Below are 19,080 nucleotides of genomic sequence, written 5' to 3' on the forward strand. Positions count from 1 at the left end.
CACACACACACACACACACACCTGTTGGCCGTCTCTTCCTACAAACTGCTATAAATGCCATCCTATGGTCTTACCAAAAGCAATACTTGTGTCTTTAATAAGCATCAGATTTCATATAACTAACTAAGTATTCCAAAGTGGGTCAAAATGTAGGGTTTGTCAAGTCAGGCAATAAAGCATTTAAAAGCTAAAGTAACATGATTCACCCATCACCCATGTGTCGCTTCACCGTGCACACTTGGAAATAAAAAAAAACCTCTCACTCTTTCAAAGGGAACTAACTGGATTTGTTCTACTGACCAATGAAGCGTCTCGTGCACTTTAAGATAAAAGTCGTTTAAACCTTGATGTCCCTCTCTAGTTATCTAGGCCATGTCTTTTAAGATTCAGGACCAAATAGGTTCTCTTAATTGATGCTTTGAGTCTATACAGGCTCTTAAAATAAAACATATTGACTTCACAAGAGATAAGATGGCCCAGTTTGAGTGGTATAATCTTAATTGACTATTTGACTCGATCAATCTCCCATTAACCCTACGGGAGATTCGCTTTTCTCTACGGCGTAAGGCTTTACTGACAGTAGAGAGCTGAGCAACGGTAGAATATTGCTATGGTTTCTTCCGACTACATCTACACATTGTGTTGCTGTGTACATTAAGATGCAATCACTCTATCTCAAACAACCGAACAAGTTGAGTGAGCGATAACGCAGTTCTCTACCATGTGTTGAGAAATAACCTTTTATACACATAAGACATAACATGATTGGACTTCACTCATCTTGTCTTACGAAAAGATCACCACCTCAGATTTCCAATCTCATTCTGCAGCAGAATACAAGATTAAACGTTAACATGAATATTTCTCCCTTGGGACTGGGAAGTAGGGCAATACACAGACCTAATTTCTGCTAAAAAAGAGCCATATATTATGTGGGTCAGTCTCCCGGACAGTTTTCACAGTTGGCATCTTCCAGGAAGGTTTTGCGGGTTTCATATTTTGTGAATAAATGGCTGTGATACGTCTTGGTGAAGCCCTTGAGACCGTCTGTTCATGTATCTCACTGTCTGCTCATTGCGTGTTCCCCGTGGTGCTTGACGCAACTCCCAAATCCATCTCCTTCGCCCACCTGACCTTGCATAGTTAATCTGGTGTTTTTTGACATGATTACGATCTGAACCAACGAACATCTGATTGAAATGTGCTTATGTGTCTCAAGGGTCTTACTGCTGTTGTACTTTAAATGGAGGATTATTTCACAGTAGCTTTATTCAGTACGGTGTTCAATATTTGCAAACCTTATTTACACTTTCAAATGGTCTGAGGAAGTCTTAGTACCCAACCTGTATACAATGTGTTCTTGCAGCCCGGTAAGTGCATAATGTATAAGTGAGATTATCATTAAGATCTAAAATGACAATTTTGTTCTTTATTTCATTAGTTTCAAATAATTTTATAAACTCGCCAAAACTATTCGTACATGGCCCCTGTTCATTTAAACCAATGAGCAGCAGCAAGCAAGCATGTTGGCACTCAATGGCCAAAATTTCCAGCCATTTCATTTTGGCTGATAAGACGCTCTGCTGCCGTTATAATCTTCCCTCTAGTTTATCAGTGACAGCTGTTGTGACACTGAGAAGTGGAAAATAAAGCAATCCCCGAGGAACACAGATGGTGGCGGTGTTCGTGAGTGCATGTTAGTTTGTGACTTTTTATGCATCAACAGGTTCGGGTGCAAAATAGGAGCATCGTGAACGGAGCCAGAGGAAGATCTCCGTTAATGGCAACAGGATCTGCACATCTGTATTCTGTTCTGTGGAGAATGCCTGCACGAGCGTAACGCATCCTTTGCTGCATCACGGCTACGAGTGAGTGACTAGAATGGCGGAAGGGACCCAAAACAACCAAAAGCATTTGGTGTATAGATCTGTGGTGAGAGTTTGGGTGATCAATGGGAAACGCTGTATTCACAGTGCCAAGGTGAGGCATTCGTGGAACAGCGTTGTGAAAAATGGCACACAGCACCGGGGAATCAGACCGCAGCTTAATAAAGCAAGAAGGTCGCTCATTGTTCAGCTTTTTTTTTTTTTTTTCAACAGACTGCCCGGGGGAGTGAGTGGTGGTGAGAGACAAACACGGTAGAGAGGGTCTTAAAGAGAAGATGCTGGCCTATTTTACATTTTGTCCAGAGGAGAACTGTCATCAGCACATACAGTCACAAATTCATCCGAAAACCGCAGGTAGGCTACGTATGTATGTATGTATGTATGGAGTTCACATCATGTAAGTGCCTTTGAAAAGTTACAAACAGTGGAGGCAATACATGTTTTCACCAACGTCTGTGGAATTTTATCTAGTTTGCTTTTTCTGCAAAAGCCCTTTTCTTCTGATTTAAAGATTTAGTTCGGGGGGCTTTTCTGCTGCTAAGAGATGACAGTGTTGAATGGGATTAAATGATCGCCTCCACACGGCTAACAGCAACGGCTCGATTACTCACCATGTCTTTAGATAGCTAATTGTTTGCTGCTATATTAGTATCAATATATTATAATTTAAATTATTTAAAATCTTAGCGGTTTTATTTATTTTTTGGTCTTGTCCCTAAAAAACACTGTCATCATTGCATCATTGCATCAACACGGCTACATTTCAAGTTTAGAAGTCGCAAAATGTTGAACAGGGCATTCACAGCCAACAAGAAGGACACGAGTTAAGGCAAATATTTCAGTATTACACAATGAAAACGAAGAGTAAGAAAGTTCATGTGTCCGTGCCGTCTGCTAGCAGTGCCAGAGTATAAAAGTTCCGGTTTGTTCAAAGCAACACTGTCAGAAACAAATGGAAGTAGTTCCCAGACGAGAACCAGGTCGGTGGATTCTTTGACTTGTTGCCATACGCAGAAAGCGCGCTCCTACACTTGTTCATTTGCTGTTCTCTTTGCACAGGAGTATCACCATGTAACGAGTCCCCGACTTAGTGAGTCATCCATGATTAGCCGTTAGATTGTGCTGAGCATTTGTCTCCACTCGGCTGACAATCTGTAGGAGTCTCACTGAGCTCCATATCGAGCTGTTTGTGTTTCTCGGAAAAGACATCAATGCTGCTGCTCCGTCAAATCTATACCAGCCTGCTGTTTCTGCTGCTTGCCTGAAGGTAAATCTCAAAGTGTTTGGCGATGAATCAAAGCACAGGGATTTTTAGAAAGCATAGTACACTGCAAAGCTACTTAGCCCATGACTATCATGCCAAGCCCTACTAATAGAACTTAAACAGCAGAGAAGCTGTTCCTGGGGACCAGGCAGTGGAACTACAAAGTGTTCATAATGCAGCGGGGGGTTTTGCAATGCTGGGTAAAGAGTTTGTGTCTTGTTTGCATGTAGCTAAAATATTTAAATATCCATGCAGACCTGTGCAGGAATGAGCATTTCAAAATGGCCCATGAAAACAATATCTTCTGCCAGATAAAAAGGTAGAAATGCTTGAATCTCTGTATTCCTGTCTACATTGTTGTCTCTGTTGTATGATAACCAACAGGAATTTTGAAAAAGGGGCAAACAGATTTCAATGCAAACAAACCACCATTATTTTACAGGATTTATTAATGCATTTTAGCTTCAGGTGTAAACTAGGTTATTTTAATGTCAGCTCACCCAGGGGTCGAGGCGGATTGATGTGGTTCTGTTCGTTCTACGGAGCGTTCGCTACCTGCGTTTGCAAATTTGAGGGACAGAAATGGGTCATGTCTGTCGAAGAAGAAAAGTCACAAATCTGAATAATGAATAAAACCGAGCAGCTTAACGGCTGGACACTGCCGCGAAGACTAACTCAAGCCTGCAATATTACTATACACAACACGATAATGTCTTTAAAAAAGTGACAATGTCATAGAATTTATTTAGGAATGCTGATTACATAAAAGAAAAAAAATGGTCAACCTTCTGAAATTACTTTCATCCACTTCCCGAGTTAATCACAGTTTTGCTGGTGGGTAAAAGCAACATTAAAACATTGGTAATGCTTTTATCTCCATAATTTCCCTTTTTATTCGAACGGTGGTTTCTGGAAAAAACTACACAGGTAATTTGATACTCATGAAAGGAGGAGGATCTGTTTAGTTGGTAATTCCCGTTAATAATAACTATTGATGGATTAGGGTGACTATCCCAAAACAGACGGGACTGGAGGTACTCTGTTGCTGCCCTATTCGCCAGCCAGAGCAATGGAGACGAGTGCCAGTCAGTAAATTATTCATTACTGGCATATCACAGAAGATCATAGTTATCTACAGTGAAGATAAACATATACTGTATTGATATATTTTCTAAAGGATGAGGAGCCTATAACGTACTGTTCAGCAATGTCAACCAGAGCAACATATACATGTTTGGATTAGTTTTAGTTCTTCTTTTTGTGGTTTCAGTTATTTAAACTAAACCATCAATGGAAACTTGAATTAACTTCATCCATTCAACTTGAATTATTAATTGCATTTTTTCTCTTTTTACATTTTTAAACACAGTCATCGTGGTTCAAACACAACGTTCTTCTGCAAACGAGTATGCTTTGATGAACAATTGCTACCTAAAGAGTGGGAAATCAATCCACACACATACTTCAATGCAATTCAATAAATCTACCTGTCTAGTCAACACAACCCGTGATGATGAAGATTGTGTTTGGAAGTTTTAAAGTGCAATTGGAGAATGGTTATTTTCAATATGATCTATTATTTAACAATCCTCTGTGTTTTAGAGCCAGAGATTAAAAAATGTTGTTCTGAAAAAGTCCGAAAAACTATTGACCAGCTAAATAAATTTGCAATAATGTTTATTCTCAAGGGTTTTTGTTGGCATGTCTTTGACCCCACTTGTGGTGAAGGGCAGACCACCTGAGCTTCACTCTCACTTTAGCGCACACGTGTGTTAAAGCGTGCATCCTGACTGATGAATATTGAGTGATGACATTACTTTGAAACCCGAGTGAGAGTTCAGCGAGCACAGCGGGAAAACTCAGAAGTGGGTTACCGTCTTCACAAATCGTGAGGCGGTCATGTGAAGTGTGAGTTTGGCCTCTGCTAAACCGCAAACACTGGAGCACAAACGAAAGCCACTATTGTTAACCCTCATTTCCCGACACGTCCTTTCCTACCTGCAGCAAAGGAACTTTCATACACACTTGCGGCCAAGAGGCTTATTCTTTAAAAGGGGCCATGCTAGCCAATCAAATACGGGCAAGGAACTGGAACCTTACTTGTAACAGCATATTTCGAATCTTCTTATATTTCATCTTCTGTGTCTGAGGAAGTGTGCCAGCTATTGCAGCGCCTTGCGTTCCCCATGGCCAGCAGGGGGCCGAGTCTGCGCTGCCTTTATAGTGGTAAAAAAAAAAAAAAAACTGCCACATAAGTCAGTATCCTCTCTTCCAAAAAAGCAGAACAAATATTTTCCCTAATCTACATTGATTCATTGCCTTCTTTTTCTGTTCGGGGATCAATCATCTGGAATGGGAGAGTTACAGTTCCCGTGGTAGATATAGACAAGTTCTTCACAGCGATAATACATCTGAAAAACGTCTCCGTAGCCGTGGTCCCGCCACCACGTGCACAGCTGGCGATTCCACCCGCAGGCCAGCGGATGGAAGAGCTCCGGGTGCTCCATGCCGATCATAGTGAAGAAGTCCTGGTCCCCCAGGTGGCCCCTGAAGCGATACTGGTCTGCTAGTTTGGCCACGTGGCTCGGCTCCAACAACCGGTTGTAGAGCGCCGAGGCCCTCATAGCGCCGAGGTCCAGTAACATCACGCCGCTGTTGAAGCCCGGTAGGCCTTCGGGGGGCGGACCCCCTACTCTGGTTTGAGGGTTCTCCTTACGATACTGCCAGAAGGTGTGTCTGAGGAAAGACAGAAAGGCTCACTTTTAAATTAGCGCATTTTGTCCGTGAAAAAAGTCAACAACCAAACAACAAGTATTTTATCAAGAGGTGGTAAGCCTGGAATATGTCAGAAAAGTCTAAATTAATCAACAGTTAATTTAGACTTCTTCAACCACCTTCTTGTGTTGATTAAAAAGACTCTGAACCGCTACCCGTCCCTCTGCAACGTGTGGAACTTGTACAGCGATGGTGAAATGTCTCACCGATGCGCAAGTTTGGGCTGTTGCACGTCCAGGAAGAAGGGAGGGTCAACTCTACAAAAACTGCACAAGCACAAAAAAAACCTGTTGTTCCAGGCGCGTGCCAGACGCTCGTGCCAACAGCACCTTGTTCTGCCAACAGACCAGCTACTAAGTAGCTGAATGACACAGAGCTCCCTTCAACAAACACTTGTACTTTATATGCACAACTGTTACTCGTGTCCAGAAAAACGTGAGACCCCAGAGGTGGCTGTATGGGAATGTATTCTTTATCTCATCTCATGTATGTGTACATGAGATGAGATTAGTGCTGGCCAAGCCTACGTTAGATTAACAAGGATTCATCTAGGAGTGAGTTGCTTTTTAAACAAGTGGGCAATTCATTTTGAAAAAAAGTAACAAGAGAAAAAAAAAACATTGTTGATACAGATGAATGCATGTGGGAAAAAGATTGTGTCAAAAAAAACTAATATGATTCATATTGTGGAGGGGACCACTTGCTCAAATCTAGTGGGAGAAGGGAGATTCTCTGAGGCACTCTCTGATATTAAAGCTGACCTACATTCTGCAGCTGTAGCTTGTCCACACAGTTGTATACAATCTGTTGGTTTGGTAGCTGGGGACCTGTGGCCTGTGTGGAGCATTTGTCATCCTTTAAAGACATACACTGGGTGTACGGGGGGGGTAGGTCATTAAGGGAACATTTACACAGGCGTCTTTATTGCGATGCCCCTCTGAGCCACTCGGCTGGCTGTGTTCTTGCTCTGGATGGTTTCCCGGTGGGAGGAGCTGGCACACTCACCTCCCCAACCAGCCCATCTGATTGGAGGTTCCAAGGACACAATAAAAGACACGACTTCTGGGAGTCTCTCTCGCTCTCCTTGGAAAATGTGTGTGTGTGTGTGTGTGTGTGTGTGTGTGTGTGTTGTTGCCAACCTTGAGCTAGGGGGTAAATTAATGTTCCACTGTGTTATGTTGTAACAGCCAAATATTACATCTGTGTCATGGTGGCTGTAATATAAGGCTGACAGCAAAGTAGCCTTATAAAAAATACAGTGGCTGGGCTTCTTTAATGAACCTGATCAAACATTTTAGCACGTCCAACTGGAGGATTACGCAATCAGGTGCGTGCATGTGGACGCCTCGGAGTCTCAAACCACGGCAATCTCTAAATTTCTCGATGAAAAAAACCCCCGGCAGAATATTTTGGGTGACCAGATATAGCTGCTATACCCACAGCCTCTCCTGGTTGCTGTGACTCCCGTGTTCTCAAAATAACTTTTATTAAAGTGCTTTATTGGGCTGCCTGCCGACTGCTCCCTCACTACTGGATGGAGAACACAGCGGAGCAGCACTCTGTGCCCAGAGAAACAGAAGTCACACTGCGAAGAACCTCGCCGCTACTCAGCTGCTGCCACGTGGGAGGAAGGTTGATTTAGATTAATGTAGTTTTTTGCCAAAATTGTTTGACATGTCTTCAATTTTGAGTGGATTGCCTTTCATCATACTTTTTCAGTGATTTTTTAAAGTTAGGCCAGAGTGCGTTGTACAACACCTCGGAGCCTGTAAGTGTCTTGGTGGCAAATTGTGGGTTGTAGTTAATCAATCCCACAATTCCCTAGAGATAGAACACTGTCCTCATACTAGTATATTTTGACAAATATTTAGTTTTAATCAGATGATAATTAACCATTATAGAAAACATTGTTGATCCCTTAAAAAACAGACAGATTATGACTGATTCTAGGCTCTGAACAGTTGCTTGGCAACAAGTGGAGGTTGCAGAAATCTAAGCGTATTTCACAAATCTCACACTATTCCTCAAATAAAATAAACTAGGATAAAATCATAATAAAAATAGTCAACAAATGTGCTTTTTTTGGAAAAGTTAGTTTTTTTTTCTGTAAAGCCGTTAGGATACAAATAATGTGTGAAACCTGAAAACTGCTTTGATAACAATCTACATTTGATTAGTTTTCTTCCATGTAAACCTGGGAGGCAAAAGGATATACATGTACTTTCTTTTAACTAATGCAGTCTAGAGAAAAACTAGAATAAGTGGGATGTATCACATAATGGAGGCTTGGTAGACAAAGGGGGAAAAAAAGCGTGATTTGCTTCTGGCCAACGTCTCTCATTGTGTGTGTTTGTGGTTTTGGCTATGACACTTATGTGAGTGGGCCTTATCTCTTGGGTTTTGAAAACATTCAAAATGCAGCTGCTGGGAAAGTACATGTGGCATTTTTTTCAAATGCAGGATGTGTTCTGAATGCAGCTGGTGGGAGGACGCGTTCTCAAACATTATGCTCGGTCTATTCGCACCTAAACGGTGTGGGAGCAGGGAGACCTTTCATTTAAAGGGAAACACTTCAGGTGACATAATAACTAGTTTGAAAATTAAAATATTGTTGGTTCTGCGATGTGCTTCAAAACTGTGAAATTTAAATCAACATTTGCTGGTAGAACGAGTTGCTTGCAAATGGTCATCCACACCAAAAGCGGTATACAAAGACAGAGAACCAGTTGACAGTGTGAAAGTTTAGTTAGCGTCCCTTGATTTTCAAACAGGGAGGCTTTGCATGCTAAGATGCACAATCTCCGGCTATGTTGCGGTGTGTTTTTAGATGATCGTCTCCGGGGCCACAGTAACAACAGCAGCGCGCTATTCCCAGGGTCAGTAACCCATTGAGCCGGTGCAGATTTCATTTCACATTTCACTTTTTAAACTACATATGCAGAAGCCTGACTCACAAACGTATGCAGTTTGCCAACCTTTGCAGACAAATACTAATTTCCACTGATGGCTTTTTACATCATGGCAACCATTTTATCCCACAAATCAGGTAAAAGGACGTACATAATAGAGCACGTGAGAAGTGCTATGATCATGTTATGGGGATAGAATGTGTGTTTAACTGGAAGAATGCTGAAATTGATTTGATGCAATCTTGAGTTTTTTGTAGCTATATAATAACACACTCAATTCACAGTCACTGCTGTGCGGTGGGGTTAGGGAGAAGAGGGATTCCCCACCACACAAATGACCTGCGAACACAGCGGGAGAGAGAACACAAATTGAACACGGGACTTAAATTCTGTCCTTCACAATTAACGCCAATTACTGACAACTGATACAGTCAGCTCGCAGTTGGTGTTTGTCGTTTTAACAAGTGAACAGTCAGTCTTGGATAAAAGGGAACGACTGCTACCTTAATGCTACTAATATACGTCGTATTTTAGCCGACATTAAGATCCTTACACACTTAGAACACCGAAAGCATAATGCGGGCGTGCGCGCACACACGCGCACACACACGCAAACGCTACATCTGACGGAGTGAAAAGGAACTTAGTCATTTGTTGTGTGAGCTAGCTGCAATTGAGAATGAGGTGCGCTAAAATAGAACATGACTAGTTACATTACATCACTCAACACCACACAAGCTCCTACACTTAATGAGGAGAGCTAGGCTAGGTGAGTGGAAGTTAGGTGGGCGGGTATTAGCCTACTGCGCGCGCGTCCACACACACACACACACACACACTTTTGCACTTCAAAACTGTAAGAAAATAACTGAATGTGCAAGTGTGGCCCATTAAAACCACAATCCATCTCCGGTCAACAAAAGTGAGCGAGCCGTTATCCCATTATTGGTAGTGGGAGAGAGATAAAGAAGAAATATTGCTAACGTGGCTGCACTTACCAATTTCATGCATACATATAACATCAGCATTGCAAAATAGACTTTGCTCTTGATGATCTTGCCTTTCAGATGATTGTTCCAACTATTCAAGAAAGATTTTGCACAGACAAACTCAAAAGGGAAAAACAAAAACAAGATTGTCTGATCAAAAGCAGCTTTTGCATGTCGTTGCTTCGGATACATTTCAGTGTCTCCTCACAAAGAGCTGTGCTGGATGCTCAGCCCGTGTCACAACTGCACTAGGACATGTGCAGTCAGAATCAATGAAATGAATGTAACGAGGCAAATGTTGGACTTCAGGGACAATTATCTACTTCCATAAGTTGTGCCTAGAGACCTTTTTTTCATGCCAATGTATTTTGTGCTACACTGACCAATGTGCATTACTTGCATCTGGTGTGTTGTGCCACACTGCCTACCTGTAAACCGGCTGCATCTCTCTGGCAATACCTATAACCGCTCCTGGAGGAAACTGCTCAAATTCTTGGAAAAGGTCCCTGATGTTCGTCTTGTATTTCAGGTCCAGGTCAAGCTGCACTATGCGCGTCAGACCTAAGAGAAGAAAGAGCACAACACCGTGATAAGGCAGCATCACACTGTTAACAACCTGTAAGCTGATTGCTGTTTGATGGCTTGATCCATGTAAGTGAGTGAGGAATAATCATCTTTGAAAAGATCACAAAAACAAGGTAGTGCTCACTTTCGCTTTCCGTAATGTACCTATTGGCCTTAAATAAAAGTGAATCCCAGGAAAATGTCAATACATTCTGGGAAAGAAATGCTTAGAAAGTTGAGCAGGACTATAAAAAAGTAAATGCTTGACAACTGTGAGTGAACATACAGTAAATTATTAACACAGTTGTTTGTGGATGAAACGGTAACAGTGTCCAGGATATTCAGCCCTCATCTGTTCATTGTTTCAGCTTCCTGTGTTTTGGTGGTTGGCATGGTGACAAAAGGTTGGGAAATACTCAGGAATGCTGTGCCAGGGAAACATGATGATGAAAACAATGGTCAGCTTTAGACAAACTGTCAAATATAGAAGGCTGGTCTACTGCAGAATTGGTGCAACTGGTGCTTAGGGACTAAATTATGACAACATAAAAATAATGATCAGTATGAATTGCCTGGATAATTTCAGATCTGTTTCAGTTATTGAAAGACTCGTTAAGATCCAGCAATTAAAATTCCAGAAGCACAAAATGTAAATTCAGACATTTCGTAAATTGAGTCCAGCAGGTAATAAAGATAGAAAGAAAGAAAATAAAGACGCACTTGAAAAATAAAGAAAATTATCAACCAGTTCAATGTAAGCAAGGCAGAGAAGTTCAATTTCATCTTCTCAGCAGCATGTGTTGCACGGTTGCTTAACTAATCTTGATGCTAATTTTCCATCTTTATGTTATGCCGTTTATACACACACACACTATGTTTTTTAAATGTACACCAGTGTTGCTTGCAAGTCATTATAAATAAACACAGTAATTATGTTGGTGTTCCTTAATTTTATGTCTGGCTAAAAGGGTTATTCCTGAAGTTAAAACTTAAAAATTCCAACTCTTAAGTTGGTTTAAAAATAAAATAAGTGTCCAGTGCAGGACTGACCTCAACATGCTAAAGAATGAAGGGTATGACTATTGGGAGGTCATAGCTGTGCTACACATTGGCTGCAAAGATGATTGGCAGTTTCTGTTGAAACAAGTGGTGGAAAAAGAAGATTCAGCAGTGCGGTGACCTGCTTTCCAAACAAGGAAGTTGCCACCACAATGCCTCCGTGTACTGCGGGCCAGAGAGGGGCTTTGCCGGGTAATCTCTGAGTGGTCAACGCTGTTTGTCTGCACTAACGGGGATTAACTAGTGACTAAATAACAGGAAGAGGGCCTTGCGCTGTTAAAACACTGTGGTGTGTTTGATGCAAGATCGACGACTCAACACACAATGCTGTGAAGGTGAAAGTATGGCGGTGTTTGATTAACGCTTATTATGGTTTCAGTAAATGTTCATTTAGTGTATTGCAAGACTTTCTCACATCGTACGTTTGGATTTCCATCACTGCCTTAAAGTCATCGCTCTTCCATAGATAACCAAATATGCTGTGCATAAGAGGTCTACTGATAGAGGTTCTTATCATAAGAGAAGTCAATAACTTAAGCAACAATGTCATTGGTCGTTATTTTTACACTCCAACTAAAGCTGCTTTCCTGAGATCAAGGCCACCGTAAGAACATTCCTCATGCAGACTTAAAATGTTTTGATGTAATATAAGAAGATGGTTATAATTTCACCTTTTTTATACATGATCTGGTGTCATTGATTGCAGATAATAAGCACAATATGGGACTTGAACAAGTACATTGATTGGCTCAATGTACTTGTTGCCGAGCAGAGTATTTGTTTTTCAGGCGAGACAGCATTCCTTGTTTACAGAAAGCTGTGCATGACAGAAGAGTAACAAAAGAGGGAAGACAGAAGGTGCATTTCTATCTCATTCTTATATTATGGCAGCATTTAGAAAACCCAGATGTCGTCAACGTGTGCGATTTCTAGTTCTTATAAAGGACGAACATTGACAAATCAAATGGAGATGGATTGGAAATAACGAGGGTTAAAATCCATCTTGCTTAACAACGTTAGCGCAGGAATAACGTTGTTAACGTGACTCGGAGACCACAGGCTCCGGTCAGTGAACCTCAACTCAGCCACAGCAACAAAACAACAACCTTCTTTCAGGAAACAAGTGGGTCAACTAAACAGGTCAATTAAGCCCTGATGTCAGTCTGATGTTAGCACTTAATGGTTTAGGGTCATTGTTGTCTACTTTCACCAAGATCATGAGTTAAACATTCAACTAAATTTAGTATTTTTAAAGTGTCATTTTTAAGTAGAATATTTAGTATATATATATATATATATATTAGTATAATATTTCTCCAAAACGATGCCTTTGTCTCGTATGCCTTTAAGAATAACCATGACTTATTATATTAATATAATACAGCGTCTGTGTGTTCATTGATCCTAAAACAGTGTACAGACCTGCTACAGAAAGGTTGGCAACAGCATGACCGGCTATCCAAGCTGGACCAAGACACCGGTCCAAACCAGACCGTTGAAGATCAACCCTTTCAGACACCACTGACTACACGTCAACAAAGTCATTTCATTGCAGCTGGAGAAATTTTGAAAACAATTTGAATAGAAGTGGGATTTACGTCCGATATTCTAGGCATGTCTTCACAAGTTAGACTCCAGTGTTTGCTAATAGAAATTATTGAAAGGATTAATCTCAAAAGCAATTAACATTTTGGTGCTTCACCTTGAAATTTCACGAGGCACTGATAGCAGGTGAAACAGATGGCCGTGAAGGAGCAAATGAGGAGACAACCTTAAAACTATTAATGAATAAATCAACATTTGTGCCCTCCATCTGCCGCTGTGCCACTCCACCCGCTGTGGAACATAAAAGGCGGCGTTTGAGGAGGAACTCAAGTCCCAGCATGTTGAGTGACCTCTAGAGGGGAAACAAAACATGGAACGCCTCTCCGCCAAGAAAAACAGTGTTTCTTAGGAACCGAATCATTGAGAACATGTTTCCATCGTGCAATTTTATTCCTCATCCTCCAAGGACAGCTGGTGTCAAAATAGAGTGCTCTCTTTATAAGCCATTAATCTACTCTTCGTCACACAGTATATCACATGTGCCATCTTTAAATAACATACTGTGCGTTAAAGCAGTTTTGCGATATCTAATAGGTATTTAGTTTATTGACTAAAAATATTGTTTCTCCACAGTTCTAGTCCAAAAAATATGTAAATAAAAAAAACACAAGATAAGTACCTATTTTGTCATTTATATTGAAGCAACACATGTTCTTCAGGCTGTGTAGCTGGTCAAAGGGCTGCACAATTTCGTCAACCTCCTTCTTCTCTTTTAACAACTAAATTAAATCTGCTGAAATCTGAACGCCGCCCACCTCGCAGGTTAAAAGGATGTTACATTTCAAGCCCTCCCACTTGCAGCTGCTATATTTATTTACGGATATCACGTTTGTCTTCAATCATAAATGAGGTTCTGTTTCTACTGGGTTGCTCGTGGAAATCCCCCCCCCCCTCCTTCCCTGTGTTAGGACAACCCCATCATGCCCTTTAGAGATAAAAAGGATTCTTTAAATATGAATGTGTGACCACAGAGCAGAGGGCCCACATGGCTGATTGATGAGTATTTCAGGGACTCAACGCGAGACCCTGTTGCGGCCACAGACGGCACCCTCCCGTGTGTCCAGACCTTTTAGGTTCGGATAGTTTTGCGAAAAAGATTCCGGGTGGGTGGTGGGCGCGTGTCGCTGCCATCGGTCAGCATGCATGCAGGGCGCACTAAAAGTGGGCAGCAGTGACAGAGCACATCCTCCCTCCCTCCCTTCCTCCCTCCCCAGGGCCTCTGCAGCATGCCACGTGTCTGTTAGATACCTTTCCATGCTGCCCTCTCCAGCTGTGCACCAGCAGTGCCAGGGAGGAAAAAAGAGAGTATCTGAGTGAATTTAAAATACAGCCTACGAGAGAATGAGAAGAATCCCTTTAAAGCTAAAATTCAATATTTATGAAAAAGAAAACAGGCTTTTCTGGATGTAATATGTAAAGAATCGGTCTTTTAATTTCCTTTCTTATTTTTGTATTCTGCATGATGGAAACACTCAAAATGTGTGAAAAAAAAAAAAAAACTAACCCAAAAATGACCCCTATGAGGTAACCTTTAGACTGAAATAATAAGACATGCATAGATCAGACATATCTTTTAATCTAAAGATAAATATCTTTATCTAACAGAATGGCATGTGACAAAATATGCATTTCCTTACTTTCAGGCATGATGTGATGCATGGCCACCGACAGAAAGAAGATGGCGTCGCTGTAGTAAGCCCCAGAGCCAGCGCTGAAGTGCTTCTGCATGGCCTCTACGATGGGGAAGAGCTTCTGAGTGAGAGCCACCACGTCATGAAACAACACCTGTGGACCCGCACAGTGGAATCACGTTAGTACAACAGAGTCCCATAAGCAGTAGCGCCTTGAATATACTACAAATACTTTGCTGCACATGCTACACATCCCCGTATAGGAAAATCTTCTGATAGCACTTCTAATAAAACCAACCGTCTCTGATTATCTTTTAAGGGTTCTGCAGGAGGAAAAATGTGTGCTGGTTTGGAACAAATTGTATTTCCAGAGAAATGTGTGTATGTTAGAGGCCTCCAATAAAAGATGGACAATGTAGCTGCCATAAATCAGGCTCAAGTGCCTCGATGGGTCATCAGTGTTTCCCCTCTGTGGGGGAGGGGGAGTAGTCGGTCCGCTGGTGCCACATGCGCACATTCAAGTCAGTGCGAAACTGCCGTGCGTGGGAAAGAAAAAAAATGTATATTTCCTTTTTAATTCCAGATTATTCCAGAGAATTCCGGGGGAGGGGGGTTATTTGATATTAAATCATTCTCACACATTCAGACTGCAAAGGAGACATTATATGAAATTAACTAAACGAGTTGCACCACAGAACCAATATCAGAATCCATGTTTGCTGTTAAATAGAAAAGTATGAATTTGGACACATTACTAGGTTATGCATAATATGTTATAAACTATGCAGAAAAACAACAACTTCTCAGTGTTTTCCATACGAGAAAGGACTAATTTACAAAAGGCACACAAATGAAGTGTGTTGTGTGACTGATGGTCAGCAGTAATGAGCACAGCCTCCGGGGCAGTGTGACTGAGGACTGACGGCCCATTGAATTCACCAGAGAAGTGGTGGGGCTAAAATGCTTGCGTAACTGATGCCGCCCACCCCCGTGCTCCTTTTTAGATATAATGAATAATAAAAAGAAAGAAAAGCTAAGTTAAGCAGACGGGAATGTCAACGTGCTACACGCACTGCCTCAGTCGGCCCCTGGGGGGCGACCAGGCTGCGACTTCAGTGTGCGACCGTTTTGTGTGCACTCCAATAGAGGCAGAGGCTCTTTATGGTGGTGCTTGTGTCGGGGGAAATGACGTCATGAGTCATCATCTCAAACCAAGATGTTAAAAGGCACTGGTCCGGAAGGACACCGTGACAGTTATAATACCACTGGGGGTACATCTTAATGTTACGTATAACAGAGAATGTACTTTTTTTTCTAAATTGTTTTACAAAAGCCCAAAATGTGTTATAAAAACGTGTTTACCCAGGTCACAATGTGCGAACGGGAGCCCGATGGACACATGGCCTTCAATATTTGTGTGTGAGTCATAGCTGATCACAGATATAGTAGCCTCAGTTTGCATGGTGGACCAACTTCGGGGAGAGGACAGTATAGGGACGAGAGAGAGAGGTTGCCAGAGTCCAACCAGGAAGTTGTTTTTCGGTTAACAGCTGCTCAACAAATATCACGGTCACAATGCTTGAAGAAAACTAATTTAAAAGAACTAATACAATAATGGCCCAAATGATTTGATGGATAGTCTGGGGATATACGACGACCAAAGAACATACTGGTTGCAAAATGTTACAGTTTAAATAATATGTACACCAATAAAACACTTGTGATATGCTACAGAGCACACACACTACCAGAAACAAGTTTAGTAACACCATAGGCTGCGCCTAGTCGGTAAACATCCGACAACCTCACATCACACTCAGAACAGAACACATTTAAGAGTACAGAGAGTGAGATAAACAGGAAGCAATGTGACCCACAGGCTCTAAACTGCCAATATGCCAAGCTGAGCAAACGTCCGACCGACCCACGCGGCTTTGGGATCAGCATGAGCCGACACACAGCTGTAACAACACCAGATGTGGTAGACGAAGGAGAAATTCCTGAGACAAAATGCATAGAGGACTAAACAACCAACGCTGCATGCAACTGAGAGGGCCACTTTTTAGGACAAAGCTGCAGGGCATCCCCCCAGAGAGGGATTTGTATGATGGGCCAACACTGCCGCCATGTGTTTGAACTTTAAATTGCACATCCAGATCATTTGTGTGGGTAACTGGGTATAAGCCTCCTGTGTGTCCAAATGGTTTAGGCAGAGGTTTACTTGTGGACGTTCTTTTGCATCGGACTATCAAAGTATATCAGTGTTGAGCTAAGGAAAGAAACTCAATGGATCTCCAGTCACTTCAATTAACATCAAGAACAACTTTACTGGAAATAGAAATCCTCATTAGACCAAACATCGTAGGGGTTTCTCCTCATTCCATTGAATTCAACACACGACACCGGCACGGTGTAGTGCAAACACGTTTACAGACCGCCTACCTCATACTTGAACGTCGCGTCGAGGAGGAACTCCTCCAGCATCCTCTCCCCCAGTTCTCTGCTGGTCTGGTCGCACACAAAGTGAAGGACCAGCACCTCTCCTTGGAAGAAATGTCCGTGCTTAACCATAGACAACATAGCCACCCGGAACTTGTCCTGCAGGCTCCTGCTCTTGTCCACCTTGGTGAACATCATGAGCGCGTGGTAGCGTTGGTCACCGGCGTCCCTTATCCTGGACCTCGATCCCTCGCCGCCTCCTCCTACTTCGCCTCGGTCCTCCTCGCTTGGCTCCTCCACTCCGGCCGGGTGGGAGAGCCTGGTGTCGGCGGTCAGGTCAGCGTCATTTCTGTTGCCGTTGTGGCTGGCCTGGGTCTGCTTGATCCTCTTGGTGGTACTGGAGAAGTTCTGCCTCTCTGAGCCGAAGTAGTAGAAAGCTACGACAGCAAGCGCAGCGGCCAAGAGAAGCACGAACTGATAGGACCTGAAGGTACTGATCCTACCCATGATTCTGGAGACCAGCCTGAGGATGCCCATTGCTCCTTGTGGTTGTCATGAGAACGGGAGCGTACATGGGAATACTTTCACCATCTTGGGTATTTTCAGTTCATAGTTTTGGGGAGAGAGGGGGGTAGTTACTAACATTTCCCTGTGAGAGAAAGAATACTTGTTTTATTTTAGTCTTAGGGGTTTATTTTAGAGATGGCGCTGTAGGGCTAAAACAGTCATACAGGTTTTAAACGGGTGCACTGGGTTCAATAACGTTATCTTTATATTTAGCTGGTACGTTTTTATTTGTGTTTAAGTTGTTACCATGCACAAAAGATATAATTCAGCCAAACACAGAGCAGGAGACGGAATGAAACCCACTTGCCTGTCTCACGTCGTTAATGTGTGCGATTCCATCTTGCAGCTTGTTCGCCGTGTCACTGGATGCTTAACGTTCCGTGCACGTATCGATGCTACTCCATTGCTAATGTGACACCGAAATGCAACGACTAGCTACGTAAACGTTCACGGACTGTCCAATCATAATAAAAAATACGTGCAGTAACAAACACTGCAGCAAACTATTGGCGTGTCAACTGTTAGCGAGGATGCTAATTGAGAAAGCGACGACTTTGCGCATGACGTTATTACGTTGTACGGTTAGCGTTGAGTTGCCCTCCGAAGCTGTTGGTTAAACCCGAGCACGTAGCCACACGCTGCTTGAACACGTTGTTAATATATCTTTGCATGCATTTGCCGTTCTTTCAATAGCTACGGCGTTGGCGTTGGTCTGTGATTTTGATGAGAAAAAGGGCACTACGCCTGAAAAAAATCTAAAAGCTCGAAGCTAGCAGCCCAGCAACAAAATGCTGTCACACAACTTTAGCCACACCCACTTTGGCTTCAGCCGCATTCAGAACCACGCCGCCTTTAAGTGTAGTCGGAAACATTAGACTTTGCACACCAAAGACATTTCATTTTAATTAATTGATGCCATTATTTTTTGTAACAGTAAATTCATGATTTTCTAAAATTAAAAAATATATATACATCAACGTCAACTACCAGTTAGGTAACTTTTACAACAGAGATGATCAGAGGTGTCAAAAGTATTCACATTCATTACTCAATAGAAGTACAGATACTAGGGTATAAAAAGACTCCTGTAGAGGTTTAAGTACCAACTCAAGCTTTTTACTTAAGTAAAAGTATAAAAGTACTGGTTTCAAAACTACTTAAAGTATAAAAGTAAAAGTAATGTAAGAAATTCCATTAAGCACAAACTCTTAACAGCACCCCTGTTTATAATGATGGGAAACACTGAACTGGCAGCGGTCGGTTATCAAAACATTGGCCAAATAACCAGTATTTTCAGGCTTTATGAGAAAAATACAGAATCCCTTTGTGTTCATTTCCAAAGCCGCATTAAGACACACATCACTTTATTTAATACGCTGCTTGCAGGTCGCT

General features: G+C 42.1%; 1 protein-coding gene across 3 annotated transcripts; it reads right to left on the reverse strand.

The window, feature by feature from the left end:
- Positions 1-3,860: 3,860 nt before the first annotated feature.
- On the reverse strand, positions 3,861-18,532 carry xxylt1 (xyloside xylosyltransferase 1). 3 transcript variants are annotated; one of them, XM_040184580.2, is made up of 5 exons: positions 17,996-18,532; positions 17,125-17,770; positions 14,689-14,836; positions 10,252-10,384; positions 3,861-5,886 (listed from the first exon to the last, which is right to left on the reverse strand). In XM_040184580.2, exons 2-5 carry the CDS (start codon positions 17,656-17,658, stop codon positions 5,490-5,492), a joined length of 1,212 nt encoding a protein of 403 aa, XP_040040514.2. In that variant the 5' UTR covers positions 17,659-17,770; positions 17,996-18,532; the 3' UTR covers positions 3,861-5,489. The 3 variants fall into 3 exon arrangements, with proteins under 3 accessions (XP_040040514.2, XP_077964441.1, XP_040040515.2); XM_078108315.1 differs by having other exon boundaries at positions 17,992-18,532; XM_040184581.2 differs by having other exon boundaries at positions 17,125-17,712; positions 17,996-18,515.
- Positions 18,533-19,080: the final 548 nt, after the last annotated feature.

The sequence above is a fragment of the Gasterosteus aculeatus genome, chromosome 8 (genome assembly GCF_964276395.1).
Source record: "Gasterosteus aculeatus chromosome 8, fGasAcu3.hap1.1, whole genome shotgun sequence".
Taxonomy (NCBI): Eukaryota; Metazoa; Chordata; class Actinopteri; order Perciformes; family Gasterosteidae; genus Gasterosteus; species Gasterosteus aculeatus.